At 24.3% G+C, this 26316-nt stretch overlaps 6 protein-coding genes across 7 annotated transcripts; 4 read left to right on the top strand and 2 right to left on the bottom strand.

The window, feature by feature from the left end:
- Window positions 1-11890: 11890 nt before the first annotated feature.
- LOC128958452 (BLOC-1-related complex subunit 5-like) lies at window positions 11891-12894 on the top strand. The gene has a single exon (XM_054304310.1). The coding sequence runs from the start codon at window positions 12144-12146 to the stop codon at window positions 12825-12827; it is 684 nt and encodes a 227-aa protein (XP_054160285.1). The 5' UTR covers window positions 11891-12143; the 3' UTR covers window positions 12828-12894.
- On the top strand, window positions 12817-14496 carry LOC128958447 (CCR4-NOT transcription complex subunit 2-like). The gene is made up of 5 exons (XM_054304304.1): window positions 12817-13296; window positions 13366-13838; window positions 13921-13982; window positions 14049-14199; window positions 14262-14496. The coding sequence occupies exons 1-5, from the start codon at window positions 12889-12891 to the stop codon at window positions 14482-14484; spliced, it is 1317 nt and encodes a 438-aa protein (XP_054160279.1). The 5' UTR covers window positions 12817-12888; the 3' UTR covers window positions 14485-14496.
- A 153-nt stretch (window positions 14497-14649) lies between these two features.
- On the bottom strand, window positions 14650-19735 carry LOC128958065 (uncharacterized). The gene is made up of 3 exons (XM_054303880.1): window positions 19541-19735; window positions 17279-17408; window positions 14650-16763 (listed from the first exon to the last, which is right to left on the bottom strand). Exons 1-3 carry the CDS (start codon window positions 19733-19735, stop codon window positions 14650-14652), a joined length of 2439 nt encoding a protein of 812 aa, XP_054159855.1.
- Window positions 19736-20668: 933 nt separating this feature from the next.
- LOC128958450 (28S ribosomal protein S35, mitochondrial-like) lies at window positions 20669-22010 on the top strand. The gene is made up of 3 exons (XM_054304306.1): window positions 20669-21023; window positions 21080-21634; window positions 21689-22010. Exons 1-3 carry the CDS (start codon window positions 20793-20795, stop codon window positions 21944-21946), a joined length of 1044 nt encoding a protein of 347 aa, XP_054160281.1. The 5' UTR covers window positions 20669-20792; the 3' UTR covers window positions 21947-22010.
- A 165-nt stretch (window positions 22011-22175) lies between these two features.
- LOC128958449 (BUB3-interacting and GLEBS motif-containing protein ZNF207-like) lies at window positions 22176-23546 on the top strand. The gene is made up of 2 exons (XM_054304305.1): window positions 22176-22375; window positions 22449-23546. The coding sequence occupies exons 1-2, from the start codon at window positions 22335-22337 to the stop codon at window positions 23461-23463; spliced, it is 1056 nt and encodes a 351-aa protein (XP_054160280.1). The 5' UTR covers window positions 22176-22334; the 3' UTR covers window positions 23464-23546.
- Window positions 23547-24145: 599 nt separating this feature from the next.
- Window positions 24146-26067, bottom strand: LOC128958451 (GDP-L-fucose synthase-like). 2 transcript variants are annotated; one of them, XM_054304309.1, is made up of 4 exons: window positions 25983-26067; window positions 25095-25498; window positions 24820-25033; window positions 24146-24753 (listed from the first exon to the last, which is right to left on the bottom strand). In XM_054304309.1, the coding sequence occupies exons 2-4, from the start codon at window positions 25494-25496 to the stop codon at window positions 24377-24379; spliced, it is 993 nt and encodes a 330-aa protein (XP_054160284.1). In that variant the 5' UTR covers window positions 25497-25498; window positions 25983-26067; the 3' UTR covers window positions 24146-24376. The 2 variants fall into 2 exon arrangements, with proteins under 2 accessions (XP_054160284.1, XP_054160282.1); XM_054304307.1 differs by lacking the exon at window positions 25983-26067 and having other exon boundaries at window positions 25095-25659.
- Window positions 26068-26316: the final 249 nt, after the last annotated feature.

Here is a 26316-nt window from a genome sequence, read left to right as displayed (position 1 = left end):
AAAATATTATTTTACGTATACTGAAAAATTAATAAACTAAATGTAAATTAGTCAATTTAATATTATAGTAATTTACAATAGTCGCTAAACTTAATTTAATTATTAAAACAATAACACACTTATTGATTATAACCTATTCATTAGCCACTAGTTATTTGATTATTATACTGTATTTAAATGCTATATTGTTTATACTTATATAGAAAACTCATACGTTTTCTATTCTAAATTTAGATCTAAATCTAATTTAGATTTTAATATTTACTAGGGTTGGAAAAAATATAAGGTATTGAATTGTGACTTTGTATAATAAAATATAATACAATGTATTGCATGTATTATATATTTTAAAAACTTATTTATATTATGTTAAAAATTATTTAATGTTAATATAATTGTTAGAAAACTCGTTATTTTTATATTAATAGTTGTTTTCTACGAATAAAAATAAAATAAATTAAGATAAAAAAATTATATCATATATAAATTTATTATACAACATGTTTATTTTTGCTTATATCAATGGTTTTGATACTAGGTGGCGCTACTTTTGTATTGTATGGAAATGTTGGTCATGTATTATACATTCTAAAATTATGTATAATACACTTTGTATTATACAAAAATGTCTCTGCCAACACTAACATTTAGTTTACATTATATAGTACAGTATAATATTTAAATATATAATTATATACATTATATTAGATTTTTAATTAAACTGTTTAAAATATAAATATAAATTATATTTGACAATAAATGATTTTTAAAAATGTACTTAAATTTATTATTTTATTAAGATTAATAATAAAATATATATAATATTATAATTTATAGAAAAATAAAATATAATATATTTAATTTATAATGATTTTTCGAAAGTTTATTTTATTATAATTTTGATTGCATCATAGTTGTATAATTAATTATAGATAGGTTATTTAGTAAATAGGTATTTTATAGGTAATATCGTATTTATTTCACCATTTATTTGTTTTTATTTATCTGATTATAAATATTAAATATATTTTATATAAAAATATCATTTTTATTTTGTATAATTAATTATATAACTTTTAACGATTATATAACATGCAAATATTAATAAACTGAATTAAGTAAATAAAGTACTGTAGAGTACATAATAACTTAAAAGTAAATAATTAAAGCATTATTTGATTATCACTTACCACTTGTACTGTAATATCTAATAGCATATGCTTTGAATGACATTAATATCAACAACAATGCCATCACTAGTAGTATAGTATTGGTTGACTTCTTAGTATTCGTTGATATTGTTAATGATATTACTTTTAATGGCAATTCAAACGCAACCATTTCTCTATACTTATAGAGAGTCATCTAATTATTTTCACTTTTAAATTTTATCTATAAAAAAGTTAATTAAATATTCAAGTATTGTATTTCAATTAAAATTGATAAGATCTAAAACAATTAAAAGATTTTTTAATTATTGTAATTTAAGTTATTGTTGTGTAAACTTATTTTTGTTATTTTACTCTCATTTACCAGTATAATATTTATTATTATATATTATATATAATACCGCCTTGTATAGTTTTAATTATTGAAATATACTAACTTATATTAATAAAAAAATCATTTTATTGATTTATTTGACTAATATAATTGAAATCAATATTTTCAAAGTTTTCTTTATAATTTATTCAAATTATATTCTTAAGTTAATTAAATTATTTTATTTTTAATATTTTACAAATTATTTAAATTTAATTTATCTATACTTTAAATTATTCACAAAAAAATAATATTTATATTATCATATATTAAAAATATTATAGACTATTTATTAATGAAAAATTTATAAATTCTACAAATTAAAATACATAAATAAATCTTATATTTGGCATTTGAAATATTAACTTATTAATAATTTGAAAAATAATAATTAAAAAAAACTAAAAACATTTTATTAGTAAAAATAGATATCATAGATAATAATATATAATAGAAATCAGTAATAATTAATATATATAAATACTGTAATATAATATATATTATTATTGTATTGAAGAAAAAAAATTTATAGAGAAATATTAAATCAATTATTTCGTAAAAATAAAGTAGAAATACTAAAATTAGTATTATTTATTATCGTATAATTTTTCATATTTTAATTAATAATTTATGTCATAAATTAATTAAACTAAATATTAAGTTTCAATATTTATATATACGTATAATTGAAATATTTTTGTATAACTAGACAATAAACTTATGCAAAAATTTGTATTTGTTTTATACAAATATCCAATAATTTACAACAAATGTTAAGTATTTTAATTTAGTATTAATAATAATTTATTTCAATAATATTCAAGTATTGTAATATTTCTTGTTTTACTCGATTTAAAATTATTTTATAACATTTATATTTTAAAATAAAAATCAATATATAATAATATAGCTTTTCATTTGTAAAATATTTTAAAGATATATTATAGCTATATTTTGTTGAATTTTATTTAATAAAAATTTAATAATTATAACTACTTTAATACTGTTTATGATATATAAAGAGACGTTTCATTAATCTGTGACGACGTATATTTTGAATAACTCAAAACTAAAAGAGATCATTTAATTCTGTAAAAACTATATTAAAGTAATATATTTGTGTGTTTTTATATATCTTATCAACAGATTTTGATCACATGATACAAGAAACATCGAGACATTTTCAATGATCTACATATCAAACAAATGCAATGTATTGATGACAATACAAAATTTTAGACAGAGTAGTAGTTTAATATAAAAAGTATAATCAAAATCGAATTAGTATTCTTATGGTTTGATAAATTTGTAAAAATCACATTTAAAGTCAAAAATAAAATTGACGTTATTTATGAAAGTATGAAATATACACGTCATAGATTAATGAAACGCTTCTTTAAATTACATAAATTATTTGTATAGTACTTAATAGTTAAGAGATTTATTTAAAAGGTATCTTAAAATAAATTGCAAAATCTGGTTAAATCTATTAATGCTTTCTATATTATATTTCACATACCTTTGCTTCAAAAAAATAAATTTTATTAATTATTTTATTAAACAATTTCAAAAAATGATGTAATATTTTATATTTCAGAAACTTATATAAATCTATTTTATTAAAACCAGATGTTTATAATGAAATTTACATTTAGATTAAAATATAGTTTATTAAGTTATAAAAACATAGATTATTGTGATTCTTATCAAATTTAAACTATTATCCAAACACTGATAAATAACAAGTTAAGTTTATCAGTATTATATATTAATAATTTAAGTATTTAAATAAATTATTTATTAATTAAATATTTAAAATTTAGTTTAATTTGTAAATTAAATTTTATCACAAAGTCGTCAATAAATTTGTTTGTGTCTTTTAAGTTTTTTTTTATTTTTTGTTTTAAAATTAAATTTGGATATAGTATCAAAAAATAGAATAGGAATTAAAAAATTAAAATTTTATATAGAATTTTGCTGTAATTTAACTTTTTATTTTCAACCAATTTCTAATTTTTAAATTAATTTTAAAGCTTAACTCAATTTTTTATTCTGAATGTAATTTCAATAATAAAACAATTAACATTAATTATTAAGTGTTATTATAAAATGTCAAAATATAAAACTAAATTAAGTTTAATTCATAGTTAAGTACATATAAACATTAATTTAATAATAATAATAATATAAAGTTCATACAATTTAAAAATAATTGTTTTTCTTTAAATAATTCACAAAAATTTGCCAAATTAAATTAAGTCAAAAATAAATTTAAGTTTAATATTTTGTTTTTGTAAATCTGTAATAATTTACACCATTTAAGCACAAATATCATATTTAATAAATTTACTTTTTTATTTACAGATAAACCTATACAGTACTCAAAAACAAATTATATGTTTTTATTGTTATAGAAATAGTTATTATCAAAAATAAATAAAGTCTAAAAGTTTAAAGTTATGTATGAATATACTGTATATCATTGAAAATATTTTTTTTTTGTAAAAGTTTGAATTTTAAATTATCTCAAAAATTGGTTTAGCACTTATTTCAAATTTTTCTTATCACATATAATGCAAACGTTATATATTTTAACAGTTTTTGAGTTATATATATATAAATTTATATATATATTAGTGATGTGTTAACAACATTTGATGTCTGTTTGCAACTGATTTGAACTGAAGTATTGCTAACATTAAATTGAAATAAAGTTTTGATTTATGAGAAATAAACATTTAAAAAATTAATCATCAATATTACTTACATAATAATATTAAAAATATTATTTGTATTTTATACTGTATATATTTAGTGTATAAACTATTTGATACAATTTACGAACATTAGTTTCCATTAAAATGACTAAACTAATATTTTAAGTCCAAGTTATATTATATGTCCATTAAAATTTATGTATACATACCAGAATAATTTTTAATGTGATTTATATAAATTATATTTGGTTGAATCACTTTTAATAATAAGCAATAATCAAGAAAATTAATTATACAAAATATCTCAATTAACAAAACACAGTTCAATTAACAATGTTTTTGAAATAATTTTGTTATATATTTTTTAAATATTATTTAACAAAACTTTAAAATCAAAACAAAAGTTTGCAAACTATTTTCACACAAATAATTGTCTTTTTAGATATAATGTGTTGTTATAGAGTAGTATATAATATACTATTGATTATACAATATTACGGTTTATATAAAAATCAACGCTTCAGTGCTTTTTACTGCCGGTGCCCGATGTGTGGCAGAGAAGTACTATAAGACATGTATGAAATCAATGAATTTTTGGCGCATTCCTCGGAATAACGCATGACTGCAATGCAACCCATTGTATGACAACCAGTGTATGACTGTATGACTGTATGACAAACCACTGCAAGAATATTCTGAATGTGAAAGTCTTGAATCGAGGCTTTAGTTAAATAAATTTCGTTGATTTTGTGGCACCGATTAGTTGGGCTAATAAACTCTACATTTAATAACTCAGATTATCAACAATTTTATACATTTATTAGTATTTATAGTTATTATGAATTAAGAATTTTTCAAATTTGCTATAATTTAGTTCAAAGTTATCTTAATCCCACTGAACATAATAAGAATTGATATAAATATAATATAATTTTTTTGACATTTAATATAAATATAAAATTGTAACAAAATGAAAATTAACAGAAATATTTGGATATTTACTATTTTGTTAGTAATTGCGACAATATCTCACGCTAATGAAGGTTAGTTCAAATTCAAACATTAATTATCTATATTTTATAAATATTATTTTCTTATATATTATAAATGTATTATATTGGTGCAATGGTATAATGTGATAATATATTTACATTCAGTATTATTGATTTTAATACAATTATTTCAAAACTACATATATATTCTAATGATTGTCAATCTTATTATGCAATACTATATAACTTAAAAATCATAACAAATTTATTAAAGCATAATTAACACGCTATCAAAATGTGTAACATATGTTACGTTTCTTATAGTTGCTAATGTTTGACGATTGCAATGAAATCATTATATTCAAACAAATTATTATTACATTAATTTTTTGATTTCATTTATTGTAATAAATATGTTGTATTAATTAATGTTACTAAATTATTAGAATTATTACGGCTAAAATATTTTTGTAAATTAGAAATTATTATTTTTTGGTTATAGCCTATAACTTATAGGTAATTATTTTTTTTATAAACTGACTATAAATAATAATAATAATAATAATAATAATAATAATAATAATAATAATAATAATAATAATAATAATATAATAATAATATGTACTAAGTATTATAATTTACGCGTATGATATAACATTAGATTGATATAAAAATAATTATTTATCACTTATAAATTAATTTACATAATAACTAAATGAATAAATAAGGGGATGATTGTGTAACATATTGTACATTGATTTAAAATGTAATATAATATACTGTATAATATAAAATATAATACAATGAATATAATGTTCACAAAAAGCACGAAAAAGCTTTTATGAGAATTCAGCAAATATTTGATTAGAAATTGATCGACATTTTCAACAGTTTGTTATATATTGAACTAAACATTCATTGAATACAATGAAAAACAATTATAGGTTACAAAACTTGTTGGTTATAATACAACAGTCCTTTTGAATTAATATTTGGTTTTCATTTACTACTTTCTATTTTACTGACACTTTATTGTCAATTTTCTTATTGATTATATGTTAGTTTAAGTAAATTATTTTTTAAATAAAATATCTGTTAAATATTGATGTCTACAGAGTCAGACTCAATGGATGACTATTACGGCTCAGTCATTGAAAACATGATTCAAAGTCAGCCTAATATCGCAAATGATAAGCGAAGTTGTATCCGACGCAACCTATCGTGCGATCACAGGCCTAATGATTGTTGTCCCCGTTCAGGTATATACACTATTAGCATATGATAAACAATAACCCTTGACCTTTGATCTCAGTGTGTAGATGTAACCTTTGGGGTACAAACTGTCGCTGTCAAAGATTGGGATTATTTCAGGTTTGTATTCAAATTACTCATACAATCTATAGTATATATATATATATATATATATATATCATGTTATTTACTATAATTCGTTTGCAATGAAAAAAATGCAAATTTTTATTCAAAATCGTTATTTTCTAATTTTTACCAGAAATGGGGAAAACGTTAGGAAAATCTGCTATTATTTTCATTAAGAAATTCAATTATCTGTTTATTTATATCAAGAAAATGGTTTCTGAGCTCAAAACTATTGATTGTTATTTGTATTATAATATATTTATTATGTTTTAAATTTATTTTTATTATTTAAAAAACTAATTTTGTTCGTAAAAAAGTCTTAATCCTAATATATAAGAATATTCTTTATTAAATATTTTAGTTTGTATTTTACGCTATCTTAATATCAAAGATATTATTTAATGTTAATGTATATAAAAATCTTTTTGGTGGTTTTTATATTTCATTTAATAAAATTATGTTAAATTGGTATAAATTATATATATATTTATATATTTATAAATCGGACGTCTTGCCAATTAAATCTTACGTACAAATGTATTTTTTAAAATTAAACAATTTTTTTTAACTTTTACTATTATTAAGATAATTTACTTAAATTTTAAGAAAACATTTCACAAATATTAAATTATATACAGTATTTATTATCAGCTTAATATCAGATGCAAATTGTTTAACAATATACAGTAAATGTAATGATAATACAGAAATTATGTGAATATTAAATAACAAATTAACAATTGATAATTAATAATAATTATTATTATAAATTTTTAATTTATAGATAACATCTAAATGTATAATTTATTTTAAAAGATTTCTAATATAAAATAATATTATGTTAATTATGTGTAGATTTTAATTTAATTACATATTTTGCTATATTGACAAATCCCAAAATATTCTATCAAATTATGTTACTATTGTTAAAATGTCAATTGTGGCAAATATGCTGTCATTGGTAATAAATGTCTATAATTATTTAATATATATAGCATTGTAGTATATTATTCAATATATTTATATGTGTGATGATATTAATTTCATAAACAATTAATTAAAATATCAATTTCATTCAGTATTACAAAATAATACCGGTATTTGAATTATATGACAAAATTGCAAAATTTAAATGTTTTTATAATTAAAATAAATTGAAATCTATATTATATTATAATTTATATTTTAGTGTATTTACTTATATAATTGTGATAACTTACTGCTTTTACCGTTTATAAAATATTGTCACAAATATGTATACTATAAAACGTTAAATAACATCTTAACTAAATTATTATATTTTAATATTATTTTAATGATAAATATATTACTTGTTGTTTTCAATTTACTGTAATTTTGTGTAAAAATAAAACAAACTTATAATGCATTCAAGTGTTGTTTTTATTCTTTTAAATCATTTATATAAATGTATAGATTTTATTAAATTGCTAAATGTAAGTATTTTTATCTTAAATTTAATGTTTTATTTAATATATATATACTGTATTTATTATTGTAATTAGATAACAACATATTGTAGATTTGACAAAATAACAAATTATTTATATCTACAAAATATTTAGTTTTATTATTAAAAATATACACAACTCATGATTTTGTTCATATACTGTATAAAATGTTGTTTATATCTAGAGGTTTTATATCTATAGATCACTAAGAAAAATAATTTTTTTAAAAGTTCATAAAATTTTTTTAAAATATCCGAGTCATGAATCAATAAAAAAACATTTTACTTAAACTAAAATTTTTAATAAAATTAATTTATATTTCTGAGATACCATAATATTAATATATACCATACAATATAATAATAAAGTAAACATTCTATTATATAAAGATTTTATCAAATAATTTGTTAAAATATTTTAAGAAATTTGTTATTTGACTTTTTTAATTGTATAAACAGTCAATTAAAATACATTGATTATGCAATTTGTACTTACAGTATATAAGGAAAAATCTAAATTATAAATTAATTATTTAAGAAAAATTAAAATCAAAATTTATGTATTTTATTTTATTAAACAAATTACTTTTATATTGAGAACAAAAACTTTTGTCAGTATACAGTATAATCTCAATATAATGAATATGAAATTTATTATATAATGACAAAAGCGTTTTTCCCAATTTACAAGTAATCTGTTTAATATATTGTATGGAAAAATTATCAAGCTGATAATATAGAATAGAATCGATTGGTTTACAAAATACCAAGATGTTTTTTATTATCATTCATTATATTCAAAGTTTTAAAATTTAGATATATTTGTATTTTTATTCAAAAAGTAAAAGATTTTCTAAAAAATCCTAAAACACGTGTCCAATGAATTTGTACCTAGTATATTTTACAATTATTTCTAGTTTGATATCTTTTATAGTTTTCCAGGTTTCTCATCAAATTTTTAATGATTGTCTCAATTATTTGTTGAAATATTTAACAAAAACCAGTTCACACCATTCTGTCAAAGACTTTATTTATATATAATTATTTGTAAAAATTAATATATTTTATAATTAATTACTTCACTATCTATTAAAAATTTATTTATTTAAACAAACTTATTTATTAAAAATTTTATATTAATGTAAAAATTTAACAATAAATAATTACATGAGTTTACTTGTATTATAACTTATATACAATATGTACAATATATAATAGTAAAACTGTATAACTAACTAAAATAATACTAACATATAATAATATTTGTATAAATTATATAATATATAGGTTTTTCCACATGAAACAACGTATTTTACATAGAAATTTATAATTTGCATTATAAGTCATCAATTTTTGAAAATTAATATTAATTAGAGTAAATTAAATTTCAATCTAATTATAATCACATAAGTTGGTCCTACTTTTCAAATAAATTTAAATCATTGTATAATTCAAACTTTGTACATACGTTCTTAAACGTAATAAATTGTTAATATTATTTAATTAATATTAATTAAACCAATCTAAAATTCAAACTAGTTAATATTTAATATGTTAATTTAACATGTCTACTTTATTAAAAAAAATAAAATTAAAATGTATTATACATAGATTACTATCCATAATCACTCTTTTAAATTGTACGCCAAAAAACGTCGATTCATATGAAAATGTTTATTAAATGCTAAATGTCTTATAAAAATATTTTTACGGTAATTAGGAATCTATAAAAAATTTTGATGTACTATATATTTAAAAAATATTAAATACTGTTGTATTAAAGTATTGAATAAACATAAACTCTTATATTTGATATTAAATAAAGTATCAAATCTTATATATTGATTACTGAAGACAACTTTGTTAATGAAAATAAAAAGACGTAAAATTTATGCCTTAATTGAAATTTCAAAATATTGAATCAATTTGACATTACATTTGTCTTTAAGTAAACATCAAATCTATCACACATTTGACAATATCGACTAAATTTGATCAATATTTGCTATATTTGCAGTTTTCCGACCATTATTTTAATATACAGTTATTTCTTTTATACAATTTTTTCTAATAAATTTTTGTGTCATTTTTAATTAAATATAGTACTTATTAAAAAGTTTGTTATCTATAAATTAAGTAATATTTAGTATAATTTATTTTTATTATCTTAAATATTAATTTAAACAATAATATTTAACAAATAAAAATATTTTGCTATAAAATTCTATAATTATTTTATTTAATAAAATTTTATATTTAACAAAAATTAAGAATAATATAAATTAAAAAAATTGAACTTAATTTAGAAACTTATTTAAACTAATGAAAGTAATTTTGAATTACATTAATCTCACAAATGATAGATTTGTGTTAAACAAGTAGTGGCAGTAAATGTAACAGAATTGACATTTAATTCATTTATAAGACTACTAACAGTAAATTCATTCATTAATGTAATGCTTTAGTGTTATGTAATTATCAAAAAATAATATGAAAGCAACTTTGAGGTATACCTTATACAGTATATACTTATTTAATGTCATAAAAGTATATCTCTAAGCGATCATTATTATAAAGAAGTGATGGGATTTAGGTTTGAATATTATCACAAACTGACACAACATTAGCCTTCAAATGTATGCCCAATAATATTATGGTATACCGTATTATAGCACTATATTTATATAAATAATATAACAAAATATAACAAAAAAGTATATATAATAAGAGTTTGATATTAATTTTATAAATGATATGAAATTTCTTTAATATACTGTATAGTAAATTACTATTAGTAATACCTGTAGTTTATCATATGATCTTTGTTTACTCATATACTAGAAATCAAAATTAATATTATTTATATTAATACCATTACAATAAACTTACCGTAATATATATATAAGTAAATTATATTGCCATAAATACCGTATATTAGATAATATAATGATACCTTTATAATATTATCCATATATATCGCAATATACTAAATATATCATATAATGTCACTTAAATAAAATGTTAGAATAGTTATGACAAATATTTGAATATAATTTATTTTATGAGATTTGTAAATATATCGTAAATGTATTTTATTTTATTTTTTATAAATATAACACAAAAATATTTACTTAATATCATAAATCTTGTTGAACATTGTTCATTTACATTATTATATAATACAATATCAAAGATATACTTAATTAAATATTAAACAATTTTAATAAAATATGTGTAAATTAAATGTTTTGCGTTAAATAATTAAATGTACTATTTTTGCTATAAGAAAAATAAATATTTAATGTATATTATTAATAATGATAACAATAACTTTACTATTAATTTAATACAATAGTTGTATACAACTTAATACAGTTTAGTATCAATATGAAATAAATTTTAATATATATTTTTATTTGATCTAAAATATATCAATTAATTAAACTTATTTTTTGCTTATATGATGATAATATTTTGTAAATACCTGTATATTATCACTATATATATATATTACTAAATACATTCTGTAGATATGTATTTTTAAATAAATATATTATACTATTTATAAGCATATGTTATGTATATTTATATAAATATTGTAGTTTAATGTATTGGATGTTATTTTATTATTAATAAAATCACAATAATTATGAATAATAATAAATGTCATCAATATTTTGCTGTATATGTTATAAATGATTTGATTATAATATTAAACAATATTAGTTAATACAGTAAATTAATTGTATTAATAATTATGAAATATATAGTGATAACCATTTAATGCCATCTATTGATGTCTAACGTAATGATCAAACTTATGGCGATTTCAACAAATCTAATGTCTTTAACAAACAAATAGTTTTTGATTGAAATGTGTTTACAAATAATTGTTTTATTCATTCAAATGATTGATTGGTCACTAATTTAGTGAACAAATCAATTGATTATTATTTTATTAAAGCATTTGTTGATTATTTTGGTTTAAATATATATAGTGTTTGTGTTAAGACAAGTGTCATAAATGTTAAGATTATATAACCATTAATGGGCTCTCATTTGAGCAAAAATCCAGAGACTTATCAAAACAGAAGTAAAGCCGACCTCAAGATCAACACTCATACCAATAGCCGACGTAAGAGTTCGGTCGACTCGGTGTCCACTCCCGACTTCATCACATCGCAACACATCAAAGCAATTGGCGGCCAATCAGACCAAAGACAACAACAAATTGTTGGACACAAAAGTGAAGCAAAGATTTGGATTCCCGCCGAGATTGTGGTCGTATCGGACGCACCAACTGATAGTGAAGATATTATTACATTTCCGCCGACATTTAAACCATTGATTCCCATTGGATACGAGTCATTGTCTCAATCATATCCACAATTAAAGCCCGAGTTTATCATCAATTTAGGTCTCATTCTTGAGAAACATCTTAAGACAAAAGCCGAGTTTGTTGCTCGAGAACAGCTAAAACTGATTGATTGTGTCAAAGACTTGGACTCAAAGGTCTCATATCTGTCCAATCAATTCATTGTTGAGCGACAAAAACGACTCATCAAAGTGTCAGAAAACTTGTCAAAAGTGACTGAAATTTCTTCATTGATTGAGAAGATTGACAAAGATTTAGATATTTGTGTGAAGAGTTTAGATAAACTCAACAACTTTTTACCCCAAACTCTTCAGTTAGAAAAACTTGAGTTAAATCAGACGACAGTCTATTCTTAAAGACTTAATTTGTTTAGTGTTTAAAATATTTTAGTTTTTAATATCAATCATTACATCCATAATGTCGAGTCCATCTCCCGGACCACTGGCCAGTGGGCAGTCATTAATAGGTTCTGTTCCGACACGAAGAGTGAACAATAATAGCTTTGGGGGACTGTCATCACTGGGCCAGAGTGTGGGTCAACCAACAGGACCAGTGACACCACCGCTGCCACAGCATTCACAACACTCTCCCAATTCATTTTTAGCTGGATTTTCATCGCGACTCATATCAAATCGTAACCGAATGCCTGATCTCATGGACATTACCGGTGGCGGCACTTTCACCAACAATACGAGTCTACTAGGAATGAGTAATAGAAATTCAATGCATACTTTTGGTGTGGTTGGAGGTTCAGTTGGGGGTCCGCCCGCACCTTCATTAGACATGACTGAGTTTCCTACACTTGGAGGAAGCAATTCCAACAGTGTATGGCATTTGTAATTATTTATAAGTGATTTTGTGTTAATTGTTTGTTTATTTTGCAATAACTTATAGCTTATAACCCAAAACTCATCCTCTTCTCGACAACCCTATGTAGGGATGGTTAAGGACAATGTGACCAACAATTCAACATCAAATGAATTTAATATACAGAGTGAAGACTTCCCAGCGCTGCCCGGATCTAATCCAAGCATCCATTTTGGAAGCAATCATAACGACGATTCTTCATTAAGTAGTGCGTCCACAGCTATGTCTTTAGGAGCAAATAATATGCAAAATATGGGCCGAACTTCGGGAGGTATCATCAGTAGCAACGGTTCAGGAGATGCGAGTATGAGATATAAAAAGGGAATTCAGACCAACAAAGAGGGTCGAGTCAGTAATATTCCTCATGGAATGGTTACCGACCAGTTCGGGATGGTTGGTCTCTTGACTTTTATACGCGCCGCTGAGGCCGACCAAAGCTTAGTTTCATTAGCGTTAGGAACAGATCTAACGACTCTCGGACTTAATCTCAATTCAAACGAGTAATTATTATATTGTTTTTTATAAATATAATATCTTAATTGTAAATTAAATTAATATTAATAAACGTTTTTATTGATTTAGACCGTTGTATCAGACATTTGCTGGTCCCTGGAGTGATCAACCTCTTAAACCCCCTGAAATTGGTTTAGTAATTCATTTTTTTTTTCATTAATATTAAATAGCAATTAACAAGTTGTACTCAATTGTAGACTATCCCGTTCCCACTGAATACTTGATAAATGCGTCGATCAGAGACAAGTTAGCACCACTTAAGCTCAACCGTTACGGTGACGACCTTTTATTTTTCCTCTTCTATATGTATGCCGGAGATATTATTCAAATTTTAGCCGCTAGTGAACTGTAAGATAATTATAACATTTAAAAAATGAAATTTATTTAAAAAACATATAATAATGTTATAGTTATGTTCGCGACTGGAGATATCATAAAGACGAAAGAGTTTGGATAACACGGGCTCCGGGAATGTTACCATCAGATAAACAGCCGACTTATGAAAGGGGAACCTATTATTTCTTTGATCCACACAATTGGCGTAAAGTAGCGAAAGAATTTCATTTAGAGTACGAGCGGCTCGAGAACAGGCCGGCCGCCGCCGCCTTTTCTAACGCACCGCTTAACTCATAAAATTGAAATTGCGATAAGTTTTCAATCATTATTATTATTATTATTATTATAATGTATTTAAAATATTCATTTTGAATAAAATTTTTAACTATTATTATTTTTTATTTATGATAATTGTATTTTTTATTTTATTGAAACGATTGATATAAAATAATTTGTTTGAATTTATGGACAAAATTTTTTGAGATCAAACTTGTATTCTCTCAGCTCTTTGTTGATAGTCTTTAACAATGGACTCATTATATGGCAACAAATGCCGTTAAAGTCATCCAAATCAAGTGCCCAAATCATAGCACCGCCTAAATTGTTGTTTTTAATAAAATCAGTTTTTTGTATGATATGATCTCTATCATCGTAACCGACCCACTGATTGCTTGTATAAGAATAAGGACCAGTTATCAAAGGGTTTCCTCTTAAGACATAAGAATCCGTACGCTTAGCCCAACCCTTTTGAAGGATATTCGCACAAATCTCATAATAGGCAATAAATCCATTTTCTTTAGTATAGATGCCCTGATCTCCCGTTCCATTAACTGGTGAACCAAAATCATTAATCTCAGAATCAACTAATTTAAATGTACGTCCATAGAAAGGAATGCCTAAAATGATTTTATGAGAAGGAAAACCTTTTTTGATCCAATAGTTGACTGAAAAGTTTGCATTCAACACCTTATTGTCCATATCTTTAGCGTTTGGATGACTATATAGTTGAGAGTGATGTGCAGCTATAGGACTACCGGTAGTGTAATAATCATAAGACATCAGATTTATGAAATCCAAGTTAACCATTAATGAGTTAATTTCATAGGCGTTGTCAACAATATGTTTGGCCGCACCCACAGCTGCTGTTAATAATAATGGTTTTGGTTGTCTATTGAAGGCTGTCCTCAACTCTCTAATGAATTTAGCAAAATTTAATTTATCAGACGGTGTCCCTGCACTACAATCCGATTGCCAACATTGAGGATACTCCCAATCTAAGTCCAGACCATCAAAGTTATGTTGTCTTATGAATTCAATGGCTCTCTCAATAAAATTCATGCGATTTGTATAATTTCTTACAAGTCTAGAGTATTTGTCACCTTCACTATCAACCCAACCGCCCAAAGCAATTAAAACTTTGAGTTTTGGATTTTTTTCTTTTAAATCAGTCACTCGTTGATAAAATCTATTGTCAATATCCGTACATTTATCCGATGACTTCATGGTTAGGGTTTTATTATCGAGAATAGCAAAGGCATATATAATATGAGTACATAAAAATGGGTTTATATTATTTGGTGTATATTTTGCTAAATCTGACCGATAACGGGACCAATTGGTGAAATAACAAACAATTTTATAAAAATCAGTTATTTTTGACATATCATTAGATTTATAGTTTGATAAAACCGTGTGAAGTCCCGCAACACTATCTTCAACAACACACGATTCTGTACTCTCAGTATTTGTCGATATATATGTCGATTCCGTAACTGTTGTTTCAGTCAATGTTTCATTTTGAAGGATTGTCTCTAAAACTGGTAATACTATACTATCAATAGTTGTTGGTATTACTGAAGACAATGTTATCGATTCAATGTTTTTAATTGTTGTCATTTCTAAAGGAACTTCTGTTGTTGTTATGATTGTCGTTGGACTGGTTGTGGCAATAGTTGTAGTGATTATAGGAATAGTTTCATTGTCTTTGTCTTCTTCATATATAACGAAAGAATTATTCAATGGTTTTATAAATCTTTCTTCGTATTCAACAAATGATTTGTTAAGTCTTGGTTTACTTTCTTCTTCGTATTCAACAAAAGATTTGTTAAGTCTTGGTTTACTTTCTTCTTCATATTCAACAAACGAATCATTTATGATAATCGAGTGATGTTTTACAACTCGTAAAGATCTTTCATTTTTGGGATCAGAAGTTTCATTAGAAGGGGTTATAGTGATGTCTGTGTCGACATTATGTGGAGTCTCTGTGTTTTCAATGTCATGTGTTGTATCATAGGTCGGAATGAAGACCCGACTTTGTCGAAACAAATATGGATCGACTTGTAATGGGACTGCTTTTGGTAACTCATATCTGGGCTCTTCTATACTGATAGATGAGGGACTAGTAGTCATCTCGAGTGTGGCTGAGTTATGACAATTCACATACTTTGGGTCATCACATGATTTAGTTATATCATTAAATACTTTTCCTTCACTACATGTAAATCTATGAGTGATTTTGCCATTTGAACAGCGAATCATTTTAGCACAATCTGATTGATCTCTAAAATATCCATTTCCTATATTTTAATAGAAAAGTCATAATAAAGTTAATTATACTCATTAATGACAATTAATAACAATAAAAATGTTTTAATTTTTAATGGTCTCTAAAAGACTTATAATTAGTGATTATAAAACATATAATTAGAAACGTGTTTTCAAAATATAATTTAAAAAAACTTCCGCAAACTGATTGTGAATTTAATATTTTACTTTCACTTTGATATATAAAAATAAATTTTACAAAGTCTTCAAAAAAAATTTAATTTACAATACCTGTGCATTCAAAACACATGATGCAAGAAATTAGAGAAGAAAATAAAATAATTTTATACATTTTTATAAAAAAAATTCACTATAATTTCATGAATTGTATTTAAATAAATAAAATAATTGACACAACAAATTGATAGACAAATTGACAACAAATTTACTTTAAAATTAAAGACTAATACTTAGAGACAACACTTTTGGCAATAAACGAAATGACAAATGCGAGTAATTTATTATTTATTTGCTATTAGTGTTTAACTTTTATTAACGACAACTTCAAGCATATGTAAGATTTGTCGGTCTCTTTGAGTGTTGGCCTCAATAATACAGTTATTGGCAGCTATGCTATGACCACAACCACCACTGCCTCCACAACCAACCCCTTCAACCTGTTAATCAATGGTGACCTCAATCAATGCTATCAACAATGTTTTAATTAATACTCTATACATATTTGAATATAAATAGATATAGTATAAGTCATCTTATTTATGATGATTTTATTTTTAATTGTTTTTATATAATTAAAAATTAGTTTTATATAAAATTACATTCATTTGTATGCTATTTACAGTAGTATACTGTATAAACTAATTGTTATATTTTCAAAATACCATTTCCTAAACACCTACTTATTTTTAAAATAAATAATATATTTATTAAATTATAAATTATGATTATTTCAAAAGATTGTTTTAAATATTGACATTGTAGATAAAATTAAAATCAGTATATTATATAAATATTATATAAATAAACATCTTGGTTATTGCTATTCAAATACAAATATAAACAAAATCATTTACTACTAGTAATACATACAAATTATTTGACTAAATTTATTAGAATATATTAAAATTGAAATTATATCTAAAATAAATTGCTTTTAAAAATAATTAACAGATTTGGCAAACTTACATAATATAACAAAATAATAGTAATTAATATTTTTATTTTTAAAACAAATAATTTATTTTCAACAATTTCGATTAAAACATTAAAATAATTATAGCTTATATTATTAATTTATATATTAACTAGTGTTAAAATTAATTGATTTATATTGTATCCAGACTAATCTCTTTAAGTAACATTATTAATAAAATAAGTTATGTTAGATATTTTGCATACAATTTGAATGTTGATTAATACAGTATGTTTAATTACTATTAGGATTATATTATTTAGTTCAAATTTTTTATATACCGTATTTCAAGTGTCGATATATAAAAATTTACAAAATATTTATGTAATTTAATCACTTATTAAACAATCGGTAATTATTGTGAAATTACATTTGTGTCTCATTATAATTTATTAGTTATTTGTATTCAATATTAATTAAATCAATAATATTTTTTTAATTATAAACTAATTTTGTAAATATCTAAAATTCTCAAATAAATTAAGAAATTATAATTAATATGAAATTTGTTTTATTTTAAATATATATATATACTGTATATAATATATATTTAAATTAATAGTGACTAAGATGATTATTATTTATTATATTCAAATATTAAATACATAATTTTTTATCACTGATTTTATGTTATTAACTTTGTTATAGTATTTTTTATTTCAGTCATTATCAGTGCTATAATTACAGATTAACTGATAAATAGCTATTATAATTGCATAATATATATATATATATGATGTAAAATTGATTTATATTTATAAAAATTAATTGTTTATTTATAAATATATCTATTATTAATTCATTTTATACTACTGTACTATACATTTGTTTTTTATATTCCGTGTCAATTCAAACAAGGATTCATTGATTTAATAGTTTGATAAGTTTTGTTTCAAAACTAATTTCAACATAATTACGAAATTATCATCTAATGAATTGTTTATCTTATTTTAACAAAATTATATTTCAAACATAATGTATTGTTTTATTAACAATTACTATACAAATGATTTAGTTTTATAGTCATTGATATACTGTATTATTATAAAGTTTATAAATTAATTTGTATGCCGGGATAATTGTCCCATTTGTCATTAAAATTGTTTTCGTAATATAGTTTTAATTAATTTACTTTAATAATTAAAAGACCTTCAAATTAAAGATTTAAAATCAAATAAATTACATTTGTTGAGAAATCCTGTTTTAAAAAATCATTAAAATTATTATTAAGTTTATGATATATCAATCGTACGGTACATTAACTATCAATTTGATATTAAATTGAGATAATTAGTTATACACATAATGTTATTATAAATCCATTTATTTTAATTAAAAATTTCATTAAAGTGTTTACAATTACATCAAATTTTACACTAATTTATCAAACATTTTAAGTGAGTGTCTCATCAATTAAAATATAAATACATTATTATATAATTATAAATATGTAGTAAATTAAATAAATAGTCGTATAAATAGTTGATCACAAAGTGCTTATATTATTGATAGTAATAATAATAATAATAACTAATAAATAATAGTTAATTAAGATTTTCATAATAAAAGATGAGGTCATCGATGGTTAGCGTTGACATTGGCTTCGAGTGAAGCCATTCGTGTGAAGAGTATTTGTTGTCTAGACTTGAGGTCAACCAAAGCCGTCATAACTTCTTGTTGTGGCAAACCATTCAACAGCTGCTGATCCACCAAAACAGTGTCCACTGATGTCTCACTGTTGGCCTTATTGTTGGCCTTATTGTTGTCGTAAATGAGTGGCATTTCATACATATTTGTTGACAAAATAACTGATTTATTGAAGTGTTTGCCATAAATATTGGGTAATTCATAAAATTTAATATAACTGTAAATATCGTTAATTATATTCATTGCAAAAACAATTGTCTAATCAATTGATTTCCAATTACTTTATAATGAAAAACGTGTTCAAAGTATTGACGCAATAACTCAATCAATGAATAATACATTTCATTACAATTCAATACAACATACAGTACTCTACAATACAATGTATACAATGCTTTTGCGCCAATAGACTATACATTTAGTGATGTACCGATTGCAAAATGCGCAATTGCATTGGTCGGAAATTGCATGAAATTGCCGCAATTGCAAAAAGCTCGATTGCGAAAATCGCAATTGTAACATAGAACAATTTATAATTTTTTAAAAATTAACAAAATTTGAATTGTAAAGCAATATGAATAAAAACATAAATTAATTATATAAATTTTAATTATTTTATCATAAAATGTTGCCATCTAAAAACCATGTAAAAATAATAATAAATTAGTAAATTATCTTAATCTATAGGAAAACAAATTTTTAACGTTGTCAAGGTTAATTTTTATACATTCCCTCATGCGCGCAATTTCACCCAATTTTCCGAAATTGCGGCAATCGAAAATTGAATTGCGAAAAATTACCAACACTATATACATTTAATAATTTACGTTTACTACACATAATTTTCCCATCACTTAGTATACGATATTATATGATATGATTGATATTAAAAATTGTTTAATTGATTGCATAAAAACTATATTATTACAAATTGATTATTACATTTGAATGTTATGTAAAAACATTTATTATTGTATTATAATATTAAATGTAAATAATAATAAAAAAAGAAATTTGATATAAAATACGGGATCGGGAATCGGGAATCACACGAATCACGAATCAATGCTTAATAAGTTACTATTACTAACATAAGTGTGACTCTCTATCTGTTGAAAAGCATGCCTTCATTCACATAACAAGTGATAAAAATGAATACATTTATGTAAACAAAGTTATCAAACAATTATTGTCTGAAGAAATGGCAAATCATGTGTTAAATGTATTGTCTTTACAAAAGAGGATCAATATATTGTCAAACAATATTTGTCTTCGACTAATACGCTATAATTCAACCCAAAGTCAGACCAATGAAGACAAACACAACTCTGAATTGACATCCGATAAGAAAGAGAAGACAGACTTTTTACCACTAAATCTGATGCCACAGAAAATGTCCGCAAGGATTGAAAGAAAGAGCTATTTTGGAGAGGTTTGCACCACAAGACAAGTTTAATGACATTTACTTATTGATTATTATATGAACAGATCCGAAGTCCTAGATATAAGAAAATGAAGACGAATCAAAAGTGGTCAGACGTATGGCCTGCGGCCAGAGTTTTTCATCCGTCAACTGTTCCGTTGCCTTTACATATGGGATATACGAATCGAAACTCAGGGGAAGTGCCGAGTGGTAAATACCACAATCCGGAACTATTAAAAATACCCAACTTTTTGCATTTGACTCCACCGGTCATACAAAAACAATGCGAAGCATTGAAACGTTTTTGTACCGAATGGCCAAAAGGTCTCGAAACGGATGAAAAGTGTGACAAACATTTCCCGATTCAAATCAAGACGAAAGAGTTTGTATTCAGCGGAACATCTATTCGATGGCCAGACTATCGTATCGTTGAATTGCAAGTAAAGATGTCTGCATTGCCTCTCGATTATCATTTAAAAGACAAAATGAAACGATTATTAACTGAAAGATATGATGAAAAAACAGACACCATTACCATAACTGCATCCAAATGTCCTCTAAGAAAACAGAACTATGAATACGCCTTATATTTATTGACTGCCGTCTACTTTGAGTCATTGGTTTGTTGTTTGAAATTATAGTAAAAGTTATATTAAATGATTAATTGATTGCAGAAAGTAGAAGAATGGGAGACAGAAATAGCAGAATCTGATTGGGAAAAGTATTATTGGAATCAAAGCAAATCCAAAGAATCGATTGTCTCATACATGAAACGAGTCAAACCTGATCTCAAAGAGGAAGACATTCTTAACGACCAAAAGGTTAAATCATTTGCGGAATCAGTTTGTAAATTGTTTGACGAGAAAAAAGTGAAACAAAAGAAAACAAATACAGATAATTATAAGCAAAACGTTTTACAACTATTGTTCTGAAATTCATTTCAGTAACCGATGTCTTCATTAACTTTTTATTGTAATAATTGGTTATAATTTTTTTTTTGACAATTTGTATATAAAGTAAATAAATTAGTGATAAATTTAGTTTATATTTAGATTATTATTATTATTAAAAATTAATAAATAATAAATAATTTTGTGAATTATATTTACAGTACAGTACTGTATGCTCTATATTATGAGTCTATAACCTCCCGGAGCTATACATATGATGACGTTATTGATGACAAATATTTAATGACTCAGTTGATCGCCATTTTGGTAAACAATCGGCACTAAAGTGTTGACCAAACAAACAATAAGACAAACATTTATTTAGTCCATTGTTTATAAATTAATACAATTGTTTTACTACTGACCACTAATGGGACGCAAAAAGAAGAAGCCGTCAAAGCCGTGGTGTTGGTATGTCTTTGAAATGCATTGTTGTTAACAATTGTTAATACTTTGTTGTTGTTGTTGTTGTTGTTATTGACAGGTATTGTAACCGTGAGTTTGACGACGAGAAGATACTTATTCAGCACCAAAAAGCCAAACACTTCAAGTGTCACATTTGCCACAAAAAGCTGTATACGGGTCCCGGTTTGGCCATTCATTGTATGCAAGTTCACAAAGAGACGATCGATAAGATACCAAATGCATTACCGAATCGAAACAATGTTGACATTGAGATCTATGGTATGGAAGGCATACCAGAAGCAGATATTAAAGAGCACGAGAGGTCCAAAGGAAATGACTTTAAACCACAAAACGATTCAAAACCTATGCCTTCTGTGTCGACATCAATGGCACCGATGATACCAATACCGGGTGCCGTTACGGCTCCCATTCCAGGTGTTATGGCAATGCCAGGAATGCATTTTGGTTTACCACCAAATCCACAACAATACGCTAATTATGCGCCTAATATGGTAGCCACTAGTCATCCACCATTAGGTCCGTACGGTACTGCAATACCTCCGCCACCATCATTAGCTCCTCCACATACAATAGTTGGTGCCGCCCGTACACAACCACCGGGTGCACTAACATTGCCTCATCATAGACCTCTATTTCCATCTGTTAGTTCAGCGCCAACAACAAACCACAACTCATTAGTTGGTGCAGACTTCAGACCATTAGGTTATAATATGAGTGCTTATATGACAACCCATACGAACTCAACCAATGCTACAGTCAGTGCTTCGGCCGTTATATCAAAGCCGGCCTCGTCTGCCATTATCGGGACATTGAGTGGTACATCACGTATAATACATCCAGAAGAAGATATTTCTTTAGAAGAGTTGAGAGCTCGTCAAATGAAATACAAACTGATTGCCGGTATTTCCCAGCAGTTGCCGCAAACAATGAATGGTTTAAATCCAAGTGCTGCCGTTTATTCTACACCAATGCCTCCCAATATGTCATTACCTCCACCGCCGCCACCAATGATGGCGCCCAACCCTATGTCCACTCATCCCTCATTTCAACCAACTTTTCGTTCGGCCTTTTGATGAGACAAGTTGTGAGATAAGTCTTTTAGTAAAAACAAATAAATTTTCGTTTAGTTGTCATTTAATTAATTATTATTATAATTGTCTGTTAATATTATTGATTGACTTTGAATTAATTCAGAGAATCAATGACTCCTCAAAAATGTAGGCTTTAATTGAAAAGTCAGGTATTTTATCGGTTAGTCTTAATCTCACTTTTAATGTTTTTATATAATATATTTTGTATAATTATTTTGTTAACAATTTATTTTCAATTAACTAACATTTATTATTTAAATGAACTTTAAGTTTGAGATTTCAATAGCGACTATTAAATGACATAATAAATAGTAAGTAATCTATCGATTGGTAAGTAATTTAATTAATTATCTGTCAATTAAATCATGAAATGTATATAAATTTATACCACTTATTGAGTGACAAAATGTTAATTATTTCTATACTACTTGTATCACAAAGATAAGTAATATGAATTGTATTATAAAATTTATTATTATTTATAAGATATTTGATTATTATCTTAAAATTGATTTATTTAACAATCGAAACAATCTGTAAGTACTTATCATTCGAGCGATTATTTTGTTATTTATTATTGTTTATAAAGATTGTAATTAAACAAAAAAATCTTTGTGTCATTTGATTTGTTTTTTTATCGAAATTAACAATTCCTTACTTTTAGGAAGTTTTCAGACGAAAAATCCGATTCTTAATATAAAATTGCAATTCTTTTAAATTTCTCTGAAATGGATTTAAGATAAGTTGGGATTCAATTCATTAAATTAAATATCGGATAAAATTCAGACAAATATATTTTATTAAATATAATTATAAATCACATGTTTTATGTTGTTTATCAAATATATTGTAAAAATTCAGATCATATATGTATTGAGAAAATTCATTAAAATTATTACTTTCTGGCGACTAAATAGTTTTGTTTAAACCATTGAACGGTCTCTTTAATGCCGATTTCTATTGGCGTGAACTCAAAGTTCGGTAAATATTTGCGAAGTTTTGCATTATTAGCTGTTTTCTTGTATTGTCCGTCGCTATAATTAATATCAAAATCGAGTTCAAGTTTGATTTCATCGGAGAAGGCATTGGCCACCAATTGAGCCGCATTTCCAATACTGATCTCTTCTTCTTCGCCAACACTCAATATAATTGGTTCTCTTTCTTCATAGACCTTCAGAGTCCATACAATAAGTTTTGCCAAATCTTTTGAATATATAAACTGACGCATCGGTGTACCGCTTCCGTAGACCATTAGCTTTGCACTGTTAGCTCCTGTTTGCAAATATATTATTCAAATTATGGTTATTAATCTAATTGTTGTCATTGAGGTAACTATACCTTTATGTTTGGCTTCTCTAACGGCATTAAATGCTTTAACAATAAGGCCGGGAATGACGTGCGAGTGTTCAATGTTGAAGTTGTCATACTTGCCGAAGACATTGGTGGGAACCACTGCCGTAAACAGAGTTGAATTATTGGCACTACTATTGTATGCCTTATTGAGGACATCAATCATCCTTTTGGCGTATGAATAGCCAAAGTTTGAATCGTGCTATCAATCAATCAGTTGATTCAGAAAATGATTTATCACTTGAAAGTAAAGACATACTAACCGGTGGTCCCAAATGAATCATTGTCTCGTCTATCGGGTAAGTCGTATGGTTCGGGAAAATACAAGTCGACAGACATGATATACATTTCTTTACTTTCATCTCGTGAGACATCAACAGAACATTATCATTGATTTGTAAATTTATCCGCAAAAACATAAGATTGTTATTTTGGTTATGGAAGAGACCGCCGACCATTGCGGCCAAATGTATCACATAATTGGGTCTAATCTTTTCAAATAAGGCTCGAGTTTCATATAAATTTGAGAGATCCGACTCTTGGGAACCAATAAACACAAACTTATATGAAGACAATTCATCGCAATTTTCATTGACAACCGATTCAATAGCTCGACCCACAAGACCAGTACCGCCGGTAACCAAAACTATCTGTTTGTCGGACATTACTTCAATTGATTGTAACAAACGTTTCACAGTATTAATCAATTGTACATAAAATGTCTTAAATATAACTAAATGTAAAAATAAAACCTCTGTTTTCGTTAAGTTTTATAAATCATTTGACATTTTATTTGACTATTGCCTTAAAATAAGTATTTATAGGTTTTTTGATAAGTAATTGGTTTATAGTATAAACTTTATACAGTATTTGTTGATATTAATAGATATTAATAGATATTAATAGATATTAATAGATATTAATAGATATTAATAGATATTAATAGATATGTTAATTATTTAAAAATAAATTGATAACAAAGCTATAAATATATCATTTTCAGACATTTTTAATCATAGTTTCTATTAATTAGTAATTTAATATTAATTTAATTTTAAAAACAGTTTAATAGTTAAAACGTATTGAAAAAAGTTAGCCATAATTAGCGGATTATTTCAAAAATTGATTTAAAGAGAAAAAACAAGACTTACGAAAATTATATTTTTATCAAACAATTTATATGAATTTCATATGTGTTTGTTTTTTTTAAAAATTATTTATGTATTATATTATGTGATATTACCGGTAATATTGTAATATAAATATAAATTTACTGTACTTTATATTATTTTTATTCAATCAAATGACAATTTTCTATAAATACTGGAATAATACTAAAAAGTTTTAAAAATGTTTACTAAAATTTACTCAAATACAGTATTGTTTTTCTTAATCATATTTCTAATAGAAATTTATCTAAAATACTAAACAAATATTATAACAAACCCTAACTACCGGTAATTTATGCATATTTTGTGCGCAAGT

Source organism: Oppia nitens, unplaced genomic scaffold, assembly GCF_028296485.1.
Source record: "Oppia nitens isolate AA-2021 unplaced genomic scaffold, nextdenovo-longstitch-racon4-pilon3 scaffold3_pilon_pilon_pilon, whole genome shotgun sequence".
Taxonomy (NCBI): domain Eukaryota; kingdom Metazoa; phylum Arthropoda; class Arachnida; order Sarcoptiformes; family Oppiidae; genus Oppia; species Oppia nitens.
This window is presented reverse-complemented; position numbering and strand designations above follow the sequence as displayed.